General features: G+C 41.7%; 1 protein-coding gene across 4 annotated transcripts in view; it reads left to right on the top strand.

Moving 5' to 3' along the window:
* kcnn1a (potassium intermediate/small conductance calcium-activated channel, subfamily N, member 1a) overlaps positions 1 to 14941 on the top strand; it is a 45855-nt gene that overhangs the window by 18619 nt on the left and 12295 nt on the right. For all 4 annotated transcript variants that reach the window (XR_013203595.1, XM_077227694.1, XM_077227701.1 and 1 more), the window contains exons 2-4: positions 3164 to 3613; positions 5585 to 5680; positions 13659 to 14077. Coding sequence is in view for 3 of the 4 variants with exons in the window: in XM_077227681.1 (XP_077083796.1) it covers positions 3164 to 3613; positions 5585 to 5680; positions 13659 to 14077 (965 nt within the window). In the remaining variant the exon portion in view is untranslated. The remainder of the gene's footprint in view (positions 1 to 3163; positions 3614 to 5584; positions 5681 to 13658; positions 14078 to 14941) is intronic.

Below are 14941 nucleotides of genomic sequence, written 5' to 3'. Positions count from 1 at the left end.
TTTCTTTATTTAAATTTCATTTTTCCTTATTTAAATTAATTTTTTTCTTTATTTGAATTTCGTTTTTCTTTATTTAAATCTACCCTTTACTGTGTCAGTAATTTGTTAGTCAGAAAATATTAGACTACCTTAAAAGTATTGCTTAATATAACAGACCTGTGTGTGTGCGTTTTATATCATAGTGGAGTGTCCGTTCTCGGAGCATATAAACCCTGCCCGCGCGAGGTGCGCTGCTTCCCGCTCGCGCTGTTCTGTAGCTGACTAAAAGTTTATTAATTCTGAATGTGTCGCGTCTCGCGTGTCCATCTATATTGCACCAAATGCGACACTGCACTCCCTTGTGAAGTCGGTTGGATGAACGGTTCTCGAAATAATCAAAATGCAAACAGACAGACCAACACAGAGATTCCTGCCTTTATTAGTGAAAAGAATATGTTCAGCCCCCTCTCGCCGAAGCTTCGAATATTCGATGTTCATTACTACCGAAGCTTCGAAGCTCAAAAAATGGTATTCGGACCAGCCCTACAATGCTATCAAATGCAGCACTAAGATCTAGTGGCACTAATAGAGAGATACAACCACGATCGGATGATAAGAGCAAATCGTTTGTGACTCTAATGAGAGCTGTCTCAGTGCTATGGTGCGGTCTAAATCCTGACTGGAAATCCTCGCAGATATCATTTCCTTCAAGAAAGGAACACAGTTGTGAGGATAGTGCTTTTTCTAATATCTTTGATAGAAAACGTAGATTTGAGATCGGCCTGTAATTGACTAATTCTGTAGAATCAGGTTGCGTTTTTTTAACAAGTGGTTTAATCATAGCCAGCTTAAAGGTTTTTGATACGTATCCTAGAGACAAAGACGAATTAATGATGTTAAGAAGAGGATCTATGACTTCTGGAAGCATCTCTTTCAATAGTTTAGTCGGTATAGGGTCTAACATACATGTTGTCGATTTAGATGAATTAACGAGTTTGCAAAATTCTTCCTCTCCTATGGCAATAATCAAATTTTACCTCAGGGAGACTATAATGCACTCCCTGATGCGATGCTGTAGTAGACGGTTGCATAGTTATAATTTTGTCCCTAATATTATCAATCTTATAAGTGAAGAAGTTCATAAAGTCATTACTGCTGTGTTTCTTGGAAACTTCTGGGCTTGAAGCTTTCTTTTTCGTTAGTGTAGCCACTTTTTTCAAATAAATACCTTGGATTATGTTTATTTTCTTATAATAGGGTTGAAAAATAAGCAGATCTAGCAGCTTTTAAAGCCTCTCTGTAAGCAATCGAGCTCTCCTTCCATGAAATCCAAAATACCTCTAGTTTTGTTTTCTTCCAGTTGCGCTCCATTTTTCTGGCTGCTCTCTTAAGGGCCAGGGTGTGCTCGTTGTACCACGGTGTTGGACTATTTTCTTTAATCTTCTTTAAGCGCAACGGAGCAACTTTGTCTAAAGTGCTGGAAAGGAGAGAGCTGAGATGATGAAACTGATTAGGAAGATTATTGATAAAGCAATCTTTAGTGGCAGAAGTGAGAGCTCTAACATACTTGTAACACGGAGTTGGCTTTGCAGCCTTGGCTAAATGTAATTTACATGAGACTAGATAATGATCTGAGATGTCATCGCAGTTTGTCATTTTACAGTTTGTCATTCAAATAAAGTAAATTTAAGTGTGTAAAGAAATGCCAGCATTCGTGTTGTAATCTCTGTGATGATTTCTTGTGGCACTGATGTTCAGTACATGAGCATGAAGACATTTTTTTAAATTCAGTATCAATATTATTATTTATTAATTATTGACCAATACTGAATATTTAGTTCATGCTTATTTCTTCTATTTTTAATTTTAGATTTTCCATCATCCAACAAATAAAACTTATCTTTAAAAACACTAATAATTTAATAACACTGTTAAGTGTTATCTTTTGCAAATCTCAACACCAATATTTATTTTCTAGCTGTACATTTTGATGTTATAATGGATACAATCCCTTGTGGCATTTAAGTTTTTATTTCTTCATACAAAATAGTACAGAATTTAAATCTGTCATCTGTCATAATATTAAAATAATTATCACATCGGCCAGAAATTTTAATATCACTGCAGTCCTCCTAATTGCTTTTATAAAACTGTTCTAAACAAGAAGTATTTAAATTAATTAATAATCGCAAATATTTGAGATGACTGGATAACTGTGATCATTTTACCGTTTAAATTTCATTCACATTTTGTCATTTAAATAAAGTAAATTTAAGCGTGTAAAGAAAAGCTCCTTACAGTTTGTCATTCAAATAAAGTAAATTTAAGTGTGTAAAGAAATGCCAGCATTCGTGTAAAATTGGTCCTTACAGATTGACACAGATATTATATGTTTGCTGGACTCCAGTGAGAATATAAAGTGGATCAAGAAGAAATATTTATATATTTTACCTCAAAAATGTAATTATATAATTCCAAGACGCTGAAAATATACAAATATAACAAATTAGGCTTATATGAACTAAACAGACAAAACGTTAATCACAACTATTTGAATTACAATTAATCAGCAGCACAAAATTCATGATCTTAACGGGCCTAATTGCGAGTATTCCAATTTTAGCTCCACTTTATTTTCCACTGCTTGCTCACCTGTGAAAGAAACATGGATTCAGGAGTGTGAGAGAACACCAGTACCACAGCCTTCACAAAGCCCACTCCTTACTCCAGGCTAATAGTGAAACATCCAAACGTCATTATACCTCTCCATATTGGGATATTTAGCCACGAACCATCACGATTACTGCACATCTGTTCTGTGTGGGTAATTTCTGCCATTGTATTCCTTCAGAGGGCTGAACTAAAAAGAAATACTGTCTTTTTTTGTTTGTTTTATCTATATTGTCAGAGCAGTAGACAGTTTATCAGACCTCACAGTTTGCTCATTTTAAAATTAGATCATTCACACACAACTATATTAAAGTGTATTGATTTATACTTTTCTGTCCAAATTACGTTTAGTCATTGCGATACACTGAGATATGAAGATGCTACAGTAGGTTTCTGATGAAATGAACCATGGGACACTCCGGTCATGGAGCAGGGCCAATAGAGTAGATTAATGCTGGGTTTCAGTGTATATGCTGCTGACACCTATTTGTCTGTATTTGATTTTTGCTGACAGGCACATGCTGAGCGAACAAAGCTGAGCCATGCTGGATCCAAGCCCTCCCTCTCCGAGAGCAGTCACTCACTCCCTCAGATAGCCATGAACAGCTGCAAGTACAATGGAGGAGTGGTAAGACCACTGGGCAGCCTGGCGGCGTCACGACGTAACCTAGCAGAGCATGACTCTGAGACCCAGCCGCTCCAGACTCTTCACAGCTCCGGCCTGGAAGTGGTCGTCTCCAAGGGAGGTGGCGAGGACCCCAGCAAGGCGTCCAATGAGAGCCTGGTCCGAGAGAGTGGCAACGCTCCACAGAAAAAAAATAAAGATATCGGCTACAAGTTGGGCCACAGGAGGGCACTTTTTGAAAAGCGCAAGCGGCTAAGTGACTATGCGCTAATATTCGGTATGTTTGGAATCGTTGTCATGGTAACAGAGACTGAACTGTCCTGGGGGGTTTACACTAAGGTAGGTTCTTCCTCTTTTTATGTTCCCCTATAAATACGCAAAATATGCACATGATGAGATCACAGTGGGATCCAAATGGCAGAGACCACAGTGAAATTCTGGGATTAAAAATCTCAACCTAAAAATAAACACATTTTTTTTGATCTAGAAAAATCTAAAATAAATAAGTAATAAGTAATTTTCTGCACTATGTATAGGTCACTAATACATTTGTACATTAAATTTTTTTTATACATTTGTGAAATTTATTAATTTGAGCGCTGCTGTCAATACAGCAAAAAGGACAAGCAAAAAGACATTCTGGAATTCATGATAATTTTTCAATGAAAAATTTTCAAACAAATGATTATACTGATAATATAATTTTTAATAAAGAAATCTTAATATTAAAATGTAAAATAGTGAAATCTTCACTTGTGGTCTCAGTCCTTTGGAGCCCCCATTCTTCATATTCCTCATTACCTTTGGCATAAATAGCTACCATTGTAGTACATACATATATCACATTAATATTTGTCCTCTAAACCACATCGATCTACTCTGGGATGAAGCTCCTCTCATCTCCTTACTGTTTTGTAGTCTTTTTCACAAGCAGTACTGGAGGGCTGAAATGCTATAAACTTTGAGGTAGGCCTATTACAGACAACTCCCAAAGCGATTCTTAATGCAGGGTCCACAAAATGAGGTGTTTGGTACTGTGACCACTCAGTTCCCTTGAGATGTGGATTTTGTAATGGTTTTGCTATTTCTAGCCCTGTGGGAGAGAACTGCTGCACTGCTACTGTCACATTCAGCTGAATTAACCGAATTATCACATGGCTTGATCTTGCACGAAAACAAAAGAAAAGAAAAGCGAGGAACGATGGCATGTGAATGTCAGCAGGAAAGAAAGTCACTCCGGATGTGTTTGTTAGGAATCTGACCTTTGAAAAAAAAACCTTCCGGTGATCAACAGGTGCAATAATTAGTTTACTGTGTAATTTGTCACACGGGAAATTTATAACAATTTCAGACCTAATTCTTTCGTAGAAGGACCATTGGGACCTGGGGTTAAATTAGAAGGGGTAAGGGAGAAGGGAGTCTAATTTCACTGTTAAAATTGAATCTTTTAATTGCTTTTCTGTGGTTACATAAATTATGCACACTTTCCTCACTTCATCATTCTGATAGAACATAAAATTCTGATTTGTGAATCTTTGCATACAGCTAGTTTCTTTAAAAAAAAGTCAATATTTTTTTGTATATTTAGAATAGAATTATTTTTACCTGACAGGTGTTTAATAGAGGAATAGCCGGTTTTGTACCTACCATAACATCAAAGTAAGCTAAAAAACGAATTTAATTAACAAAAAATTACTAGCTTTTAAATTTAGCATAAAAAATACAGCTTTACTGTATTTCAATATTGACTGATATGCTTGGATGGGCTAATTGGGTATTTTATGTACTGAACCACATTATACCTTACCGTTTATTATCAGTCTCTAAATCATGCTAATCTGTATTCCTCATTCTGTTGTACAACACTAACATTTCAACTAACAAGTCCCTCACTCCCACCAACACATTTAAGCTGAGATGACAGGACAGTGCCGAAAAACATGTTCAAGTATTCACATCAAATACACCCACGTGCATAGCGTGATTGTCCATGTTCTGTATGTCACAGGGAGTTTATGCCAAAAGTAAACCTAATATCAAACCTAATCAGATGTTTTGGTTCCCAAATGCATGAGGTTCATTTGTTGCCATGGGGAATATTATGGAAAGTGATTTTTTTCCTGACACAGTGGGGATTAACTCCTCCAGGGTGAAGCAATGCAGTGTATTGTGACGCAGATGGTTTAGACAGCATCTATTCATCCAAAAATGTTTCATTTAGTTAGCATGATTTTATAACTTTAGCATAAGCTGCAAAACTGTGATAATGTGTGGTCATACTAATGGTGTGTTTTGTTTCTCTTGCCGCAGGAATCTTCATATTCATTTGCACTGAAATGCCTTATCAGCCTTTCCACTGTTATTTTGCTTGGTCTTATAATAATGTACCATGCTCGGGAAATACAGGTTAGTTCTTGATTATCAAGAATAAAAACTTGATTGTCTTGTATTTGAATGATCTATGAATGATAATTCTATGGTGAAATGTGTACATTTTTGTGCCTCTAACATCAACAAACAGCAGGCTTCTAAAACACTTCCCCCATCTGCCATTGGCTGGCCATACAGATAGTCCCACCCCCAAATTAATGGCATTGAATTGTGCTGGACATTTCAGCATGGCTACATTTTATTGTTGCTTTTATAGTATTATTGTTTTCCTGTTTATGCTGATTTTTATCCTGTTATTGTTGATTGAGTCATTATACACAGTTGAGGTTTATGTGTAAAATGCTGATAAAGAAAACGTCTCGGTTACATGTGGTAACCCTTGTTCCCTGAAGGAGGGAACGGAGACGCCACGTCAAGACCGACGAGTAGGAATCTCGCTAGAGAGGCCAATCTACTTTGAGTGAAACTAAATGAGCCAATGCACATTGGCGTGCAATCATTTGCATCAGCTGTTCAGCCATGCAGCGCAGGTATATAATGAGCAGCAAGTGCAATTGACCATTCGCTAAGCCACGCCCGAAAACCGCCACTGGCCAATCGTGTCTTAGCAACCGTAACTAGGCCCGGGAGGTCTGGCAAGCCTTCGAGCGAGGGAAACTTCATGCCGAAGCGTTGTGCGTATGGATTGTGCAAATTTGATACCCGGTATCCTAAAAGTTTGGATGGGGGAGTGGAATTTTTTTCCTTCCCGAAAATCTAAAAGCCAATGGGAGAAATGATGGGCGTGGATCAAGCAGTGTGGGAGACCCTACTCACAACTAAATGTCGACAGGATTAACAAAAACACCTATTGCTTGGAAGTTGGAAATAATGACGGTTCTTTGTTCATAATGCATATATTTTAACGTAAAATAAGACGATTAAAGACAAGACGGAGGCTCACTGACATACTTTAAAATATATTTCAGCATTTTGTTAATCGACGGCCTACTACCCTTGACTGAGTAACTTTAACCCAATACGATCGCGGCTCTCCCGGTGTTAGTGTTATTCCACAAAATTTATGGATAAACTGTTTGATTAATAATTATTAGATTATTTTCACATTTCACTTACCCTGCTGTGCACGAACATAGCTGTTCCTCAATTTGTGTGTTTCCCATTTGAATGGTCAGCGTATGAGACGGCTGCTGCTTGCGCTGGGACTATAGGCTTTAGCTTCAATTTTTATGAAATTATTCGCTAATCGGTTGCATATTATGTTGTGGAAATATCCCTTGAATGCATACTGCAGTCCCTTTTATCTTGCTCTCTCAGGTATTTCACATGTTCGCCAAAAATTACTAATTATCTCATTGGGAATGTCTGACACTGGTGAATACACATTGTAATAGACATGCCAGGCACGAAAGCTTGACAGGCGTAGCAACAGTAACTAGGGAGGGGCGGGGCTTAGCGAAGGGTCAATTGCACTTTAGTTTTTTGCTGGGGAGCTGAGCCTGATAAGGTGGCCGCCCCGGTGGGCGGCAGCAGATGTGGCGACGGGACATCGAGACCGACGTATAGGAATTCCTCCAAAGGGCCATATCTGCTGCACCCCATCTAGCACCCTGTGCAAGCCTCTACCCCTTCTTTCCTGGAAGGACGATAGGAGAGGACTTACACAGAGTATGCCTGTCACTGTTGTTCCGTGATAACCCACACAGTGAGATCTTTGGATTACACTGGGAAAGCCTGCCCTTTCTATGGGGAAAGGGGGACGCTGCGGAAGCCACATTCTTCCCCGAAGGAGTTATGTGGGGAATACATATGGACTAGCCCGAAGGTTGTACTGCATATGAAATACTGGGTGACTTAGCCCAAGGGAAAGACACGGGCTTCCGTTTAGGAGCAGCCATGGAAGAAATATATGGGATCCCCGTATGGTCACACATATGGGACCTAGCCTAGACCCGGTTCTCAAGTACTCAACGGATAAAGGCCTGGCGCCAGATGCTCCGCCATGTCCGGGCCGAGGGTGTTGGAGGACTCAACAGGTTTTTCACCCTGGAGCAATAAGGGTGCACAGTAGCGTGCAGAAAGCCGACAGAGCCGGGCCTCACAGTGCTTCATCCCATTTAGGTTGAGAACACGGGTAGTTTAGGCCGTTTAGGCCAGTTTAGGCTCTACACGTAGTCTATGATATCTAGCGAACGTGTCCCCAGTCCACAGCCCTACAGATATCTGTTAGCGAGGAGTCACGTGCCAGCGCTCAGGAGGATGCAACGCCTCTCGTGGAGTAAGCATGCAAACTGAGCGGGCAGGGCACGCCTTGTGCTTGGTAAGCCAGGGCGATGGCATCCACTATCCAGTGGGCCATCCTCTGCTTGGAGACAGCCTTGCCCTTCTGCTGGCCTCTGTAGCAGACAAAGAGCTGGTCTGAGGTCCTGAGACTTTGAGTTATTTCCATGTACAGACACAGAGCGCGAACGGGACAGAGCAAAGCCAGGGCTGGGTCTGCCTCCTCCAGGGGCAGCACTTGCAGGTTCACCACCTGGTCCCTGAAGGGTGTGGTAGGAACCATGGGCACATAGCCAGGCCGGGGTCTCAGTACATGGTTGTCACCCGGCCCAAACTATAGGCACGATTTGTCGACCGTAAATGCCTGCAGGTCCCCTACCCTCTTGATAGAGGCCAGTGCTTTCCTACTGTTTTGCCATCTATGTGGTTGTGATATGCTGAAATAGCGGCAGCATGTACTTTAAGGATGAAGAGAGACAGCCTTAGCTCCAACCCTTGCTGCAAGAAGGAAAGCACGGACCCTATCGAACATCTTCGGGGGCCCTCTCGGCGAGAAGAACACCACTCGACGAACAGGTTCCACTTCAAGGCGTAAGTGGACGGTGCCCGTGCAGAAGTGATGGTGTTAAGTACCTCTGGGGTTAAGTCACCTAGAAGCTCCGCGTCCCATCCAGGGACCACACATGGAGTTTCCAGAGGTCCGGACGCGGGAGCCATAGGGTGTCCCGTCTCTGAGTCAGAAGGTCCTGCCTCAGAGGAATGGGCCAGGGAGGGACTGTCATGAGGAGCATGAGTTCTGGGAACCAGGTCCGGGTGGGCCAATAGGGAGCCACCAGAAGGACCTGCTCCTCTTCCTCCCTGACTTTGCACAGGGTCTGTACAAGTAGGCTCACTGGGGGAAACGCATATTTACTAGTGCGTCCGTGCCGAGTGTTCCCTCGGTCAGGGAGTACAACACCTGGCAGTGGGAGGTCTCTGAGGAGGCAAACAGGTCTACCTGAGCCTCCCCGAACTCTCTCCAGATCAGCTGAACCAGCTGGGGGTGGAGACGCCATTCTTGCGGGAGCACTGCTCGTCAGTCACACGGTTGAGCACACTGGGGACATACATGGTGTGAAACGACCTCAGATGATTCTAACTCCAGAGGAGGAGATGGAGGGGGAGTTGCGACATGCAACGGGAGCGTAGACCACCTTGTCGGTTGATGTACGCAACGATCACAGTGCTCTCCGTACGGACCAGCACGCCCCTGCCCTGCAGCTGCCTTTTTAAGCGGCTCAGAGCGAGACGTACTGCTAGCAACTCGAGGCAGTTGATGTGCCAATGCAGTTGGGGGCCCGTCCACACCCCTGACACTGCATGCCCGTTGTACGTGGCACCCCGGTCTCATATGGAGCAGCCCAAGCGGGGTTACCGCTGCTGCCGCTGCCATATGCTCCAGGAGCCTCTGAAAGAATGTCAGTGGGACCGCCGTTCTGCCTTTGAATGTGTTCAAGAATGTGACCGAATCCAACTCAGTACTGATAAAAGAGACCCTCTTCACTTGGGAGGTCTTTGGCGGCTCTACTGGCTGCGGAGCGTAAGATGGATGAGGGTTCCTAGGGGGTTCGTTCCCTGAAGGAAGCGTGCTCAACGAAATCCTCGGGTCTCCCATGCCACCGCCCGAAGCAACCCTCTGGGAAGGGTTAGATCGAGGCAGAGGCACAGGGACTCCGCCCCTTTGCAGGAACGAGAGTTTTAACCTTAGCTCCGAGATGGTCATCTTCCCACAATGGGTGCATGACTCATCCACGAATGGTTCACTCATCCTCAGCGTGTTCGACGCCCAGGCACACGAGACAGCGTTCGTGACCATCCTGCGATCCCAGGTAACGACCGCATCCAGAAACACACAGATAGAATGTTAATTTCTATTAATTAATATCCACTGTTATGCTGATGACACTCAATTATATATCTCATCACGACCAGATGAAAACACTAACTTATCTAAATTGACAGAGTGTCTAAATGATATAAAATGCTGGATGACGTGTAATTTCCTGCTATTAAATTCCGATAAAACGGAGGTACTACTTATTGGTCCAAAAAAACTACCCACAAAATCCCTTACAATACAACTTTAATTTAGAAGGATGTCCTGTTACTTTATCCACTACAGTAAAAGACCTGGGTGTTATACTAGACCGCAACTTGACTTTCGAAAATCATATTTCATATATTACAAGAACAGCCTTTTTCCACCTTAGAAACATTGCTAAGCTACGTAACATGCTATCTGTTTCTGATGCAGAAAAGTTAGTTCATGCATTCATGACCTTGAGACTAGATTACTGTAATGCTTTATTAGCTGGTTGTCCTGCATCCTCAATCAACAAGCTACAGTTAGTGCAAAATGCAGTCGCTAGAGTTCTTACTAGATCAAGAAAATATGATCATATAACACCTATTTTATCATCTCTACACTGGTTACCTATTAAGTTACGTATCAATTACAAAGTATTCCTACTGACCTATAAAGCCCTAGATGGTTTAGCTCCTGTGTATTTAACAGACCTTCTATCGCCATACAATCCATCGCGCTCTTTAAGATCACTAATTTCGAGGCTTCTGGTCATTCCTAGGATATCTAAGTCCACTAAAGGAGGAAGGGCGTTCTCACATTTAGCTCCTAAACTCTGGAATAGCCTTCCTGATATTGTTCGAGACTCAGACTCGCTGTCCCAGTTTAAAACTAGATTAAAGACGCATCTCTTTAACCAAGCATTCACTTAATGCTTAACCTTTAATACTACTGCTGAATCAGTTCGAATGCATTAACATTATGAACATCAGCTATGCTAATTATTTCCCATCTGCCTTTCTGCTGTTATCTCGGGACGCCAGTCCCGAGGTAAATAGCGTTTGTCAGCTCCAGTTTGTATCCAGCCTCTCACGGAGACTTCAGATGCCCCAACGCCTGTGAAGAGACGACTCGACGCCTGTGAAGAGACGACTCAAAGCCGGCGATATGTTGTGCCATAAATTAATACATGATTAACTAACTGTATTTTTCTATGTACATTTCCGAAATGCACTTTCTGTAAAGCTGCTTTGAGACAATGTGTATTGTGAAAAGCGCTATACAAATAAATTTGAATTGAATTGAATTGAATTGAATGTCATCTTTAGAAAGATCAGTTTTATCTGTGTAAGCTCTTTTAGGGACTGCTCTCCTTGGTGGTGAAGCACGCAGGGGAACGGTCACAGCCAGGACCGTGCACCTGTTTTGCACTTTCTCTCTCTCGCCGGTCGGTCTTACCAGCCGTAGAAACGGCCTTTGAGCGCTCTCACTGCGCACCTTACCAGCTGTGAGAACAGCTTTTGTTTGCTCAAATGAAAACAAAAGAGAGAGAGAGAGATCGTTTGCGCTGCCGCGTTGTGTCCCCCACACCAAAGTGGAGAGGTCCCGAAAAAGCTTGCTTCGGCTCCGAAGCAAAAAGCTGAAGTGCAATCGCACCTTCTGCTCATTATATACCTGTGCTGCATGGCTGAACAGCTGATGCAAATGATTGCACGCCAATGTGCATTGGCTCGTTTAGTTTCACTCAAGGTAGATTGGCCTCTCTAACGAAATTCCTATTCGTCGATCTCGACGTGGCGTCGACTGACCGACTGAAGAGGAACTTTTACAAAATTTTACTCGTTTAATTTTTGATGAACCTGAAATCCATTGTTTTTATTTTAGAATCATTGAGATGCTATTATATGATTTATTAATATTAAGTTGTTTTTATTTTTAGGCTATATTTTCCATTTTCAGTTTAATTTTAGTTAAAGTTTTAGTAATTGTGTTATGTGTTGTCATTTTTATTAATTAACTTTTAGTTGTTTTAGTAAAACGAGAAATATTGCCTTGGCAACTAGCTGAAATAAAATGTTTAAGGTGTTTTATGTTTTATTTTATTTCAGTTAAAGGGTTAGTTCACCCAAAAATGAAAATTATGTCATTAATGACTCACCCTCATGTCGTCCCAAGCCCGTAAGACCTCCGTTCATCTTCGGAACACAGTTTAAGATATTTTAGATTTAGTCCGAGAGTTTTCTGTCCCTCCATTGAAAATCTATGTACAGTATACTGTCCTTGTCCAGAAAGGCAATAAAGACATCATCAAAGTAGTCCACGTGACCTCAGGGGGTTAGTTAGAATTTTTTGAAGCATCGAAAATACATTTTGTTCCAAAAATAACAAAAACGATGACTTTATTCAGCATTGTATTCTCTTCCGGTTCTGTTGTCAATCCGCGTTCACGAGGCCAGTGACGCTGCTGATGTAAGACGCTACTGACGTGTTATCTGGTGCGTCCGTGTATTCGGGTTCAAATAAATATGTCTGGTTAAAAAAAAATGCAAGTCTTCCCCTGTGTCGAAATCCTTAGACATGTTTGCAAAGATTGTTTTGTTTACAGCGTGCGTCTCCCTCAGACTGTAAACGAAGCTCGGACGCGCCAGATAACACGTCAGCTCGTCTTACGTCACCGGACTCATGAACTCGGATTGACAACAGATCCGGAAGAGAATACAATGCTTAATAAAGTCGTCGTTTTTTTGTTATTTTTGGAACAAAATGTATTTTCGCATTATTATTTTTACCCCCCAAAAATTTTTTTAAGCCAGTAACGTGTATCTTTTGCTGTTGTTTTACTGTAGTAGGAAATATTAGTTTGAATTTCCAAACATTCCTTTTGCTATTAATTGTAGTAATCTAGTGAGATTTTTGTATGCACAAGGAGTCTGACAGCAGCCGGTATGATCCACACAGTAATCTGATCTCGCCATCATCGAGTCGGGCTGCGATTTACATGAAGAAGCAGAAAAACTGAGACAGAATAAATCTAGAAGAACTGCAGCAACGTCTCCAAGACCCTTGAAGAAACCCGCCTGCAAATCTACCTGAAAAACGATGTGCAAGTGTGCCTAGAAAAAAAACTTTCAAACGCAAAAGGTGGTCAGACCAAATATTGATTTGATTTAGTTAATAGAAGTTAATTGATAAATAAAATCTATTTATGACATTCATTTTGAAACCATCCTCACAAGTACCTAAAACTTTTCGTAGTACTGTAGCTTTGCAGGTAGGTTTCTTCTAGCGTTTCCGCAGTTCTTCTGGATTTTCTTCATGTAATCCCAGATGAGCTCGATGATGGTAAGATTAGATCTCCGTTTGGAGCAGACCGGCTGTTGTCAGACTCCTTGACTATACAGCAAAAGATAGAAATAACTGGCTTAAAACTATTTTTTGAGGGGTAAAAATACTAACGTGCCTAAGACTCTTGCACTACTACATATTTTATATGAAGTAACATTCTATATGGTTTTAGTTTGAGTTAACTATAATAACCCTGGCTTTGACAAGAGTTTATGGGCTGAACAAGATTTTGCATTTAAATAAATTAAAATTTAATAAATGAAGTAGTCTGACACAACTCTTTATTTATTTATTTTTACAATTCCTTTATTACTGAGTGTTTACACTTTTTGAGGGAATCAGCCCAGTTTTATAGTTCTCTCTTCGTACTAACCTGGAATAAGTTTTTTACCATTGAAAAAATTGCACACTTCACCTTTGTCATCACCTGAAGTTACATCCACTTAATATGTGTTTTCCAGAGGAACAGAGAGTTCCTTTCGACTTATCTGCTAATACACCCTGTTCTTCACCTGTTCCCTGCAGCTGTTCATGGTGGACAATGGGGCGGATGACTGGAGGATAGCCATGACATATGAGCGCATCTTCTTTATTGTCCTGGAGCTGTTGGTGTGTGCCATTCACCCGATCCCGGGCCAGTATGTGTTCACTTGGACGGCCCGGCTGGCTTTCACCTACGTGCCCTCTGTGGCCGATGCCGACGTAGACATCATTCTTTCCATCCCGATGTTCCTTCGCCTCTACCTGATTGGCCGGGTCATGCTCCTTCATAGCAAGCTCTTCACCGACGCATCCTCGCGAAGTATAGGTGCCCTCAACAAGATCAACTTCAACACACGCTTCGTCATGAAGACCCTCATGACCATCTGCCCGGGCACCGTGCTGCTGGTCTTCAGCATCTCCTCTTGGATCATCGCGGCCTGGACCGTTCGGGTTTGTGAGAGGTATGGCACCACAGCGACTGTGATCCCAATCTACACAGCTACACCCCTCCCCTTCACTCGTTCTCGCTCTCTTTTTCTGTCTTTCGCTCTTCTTCTCTCTGCATCTCCCACTCACTCATTCCCTCCAGGAGCATCTCCAACAGCCTCACTCTGCCTGTATGAAGAGCTTTTCTCCCATCAGCTCTGCGATTGCACCACAAACCCCAGTCCATGTTTTGTAAGCTGTATTAGCAATTGTTAAATAATTCATGACTGCTTAATTGTTTGTTTGCGGAATGGTTTGTTTTGGTAATTTTGAGGAGCCTCGAGGATACCCACTTCAAAAAAACTGCATCATCATGATCTCATCCCATGAGGCAGTGTAGATTTCGACATATTAAGGCATATTAGGAAATTGAAATACATAGCCTTGTTGGGCTAAAGCAGCACTGTGATGATGAATGGGTTAGATTAAAAAAACAATGATCATTAACTGTTTATCTGTACTGTGTCTTTGCCATTCCTGCCTGCGTTACCTGCTTCTCCTCACCTTTACCTCTCCAACATATGCCTTGTACCAGAATTAATTTAACCAGAATTAATCTTTCAAACATATCTGAATAAATAGGGCTGTGCAGAAACTTCTTTAAGCCCCATTCACACCGCCTGCAACTCACAACGACAAACCAACCGTAAGTTATTGGTTTTCAGTGAGAACTGCAAATCTCCAGCGATATGACAAAGTTAAGTAATGTTTATTCTATGCAAACAAAATGAGGTGATGCAATGCGGTGATAACCAATAGGAGTCGGGCGGAGATGCACTTGATTCATCTCCTGTGAGATGCTGTAGTCGACTATAGGCAAGACTTTAATATTACTGTGA

Source organism: Siphateles boraxobius, unplaced genomic scaffold, assembly GCF_051911475.1.
Source record: "Siphateles boraxobius isolate OS27281-9 unplaced genomic scaffold, OSU_SipBor_1 1, whole genome shotgun sequence".
In the NCBI taxonomy this organism is placed as follows: domain Eukaryota; kingdom Metazoa; phylum Chordata; class Actinopteri; order Cypriniformes; family Leuciscidae; genus Siphateles; species Siphateles boraxobius.
Note: the sequence above shows the minus strand (reverse complement) of the source record. Positions and strands in the feature narration are given on the sequence as shown.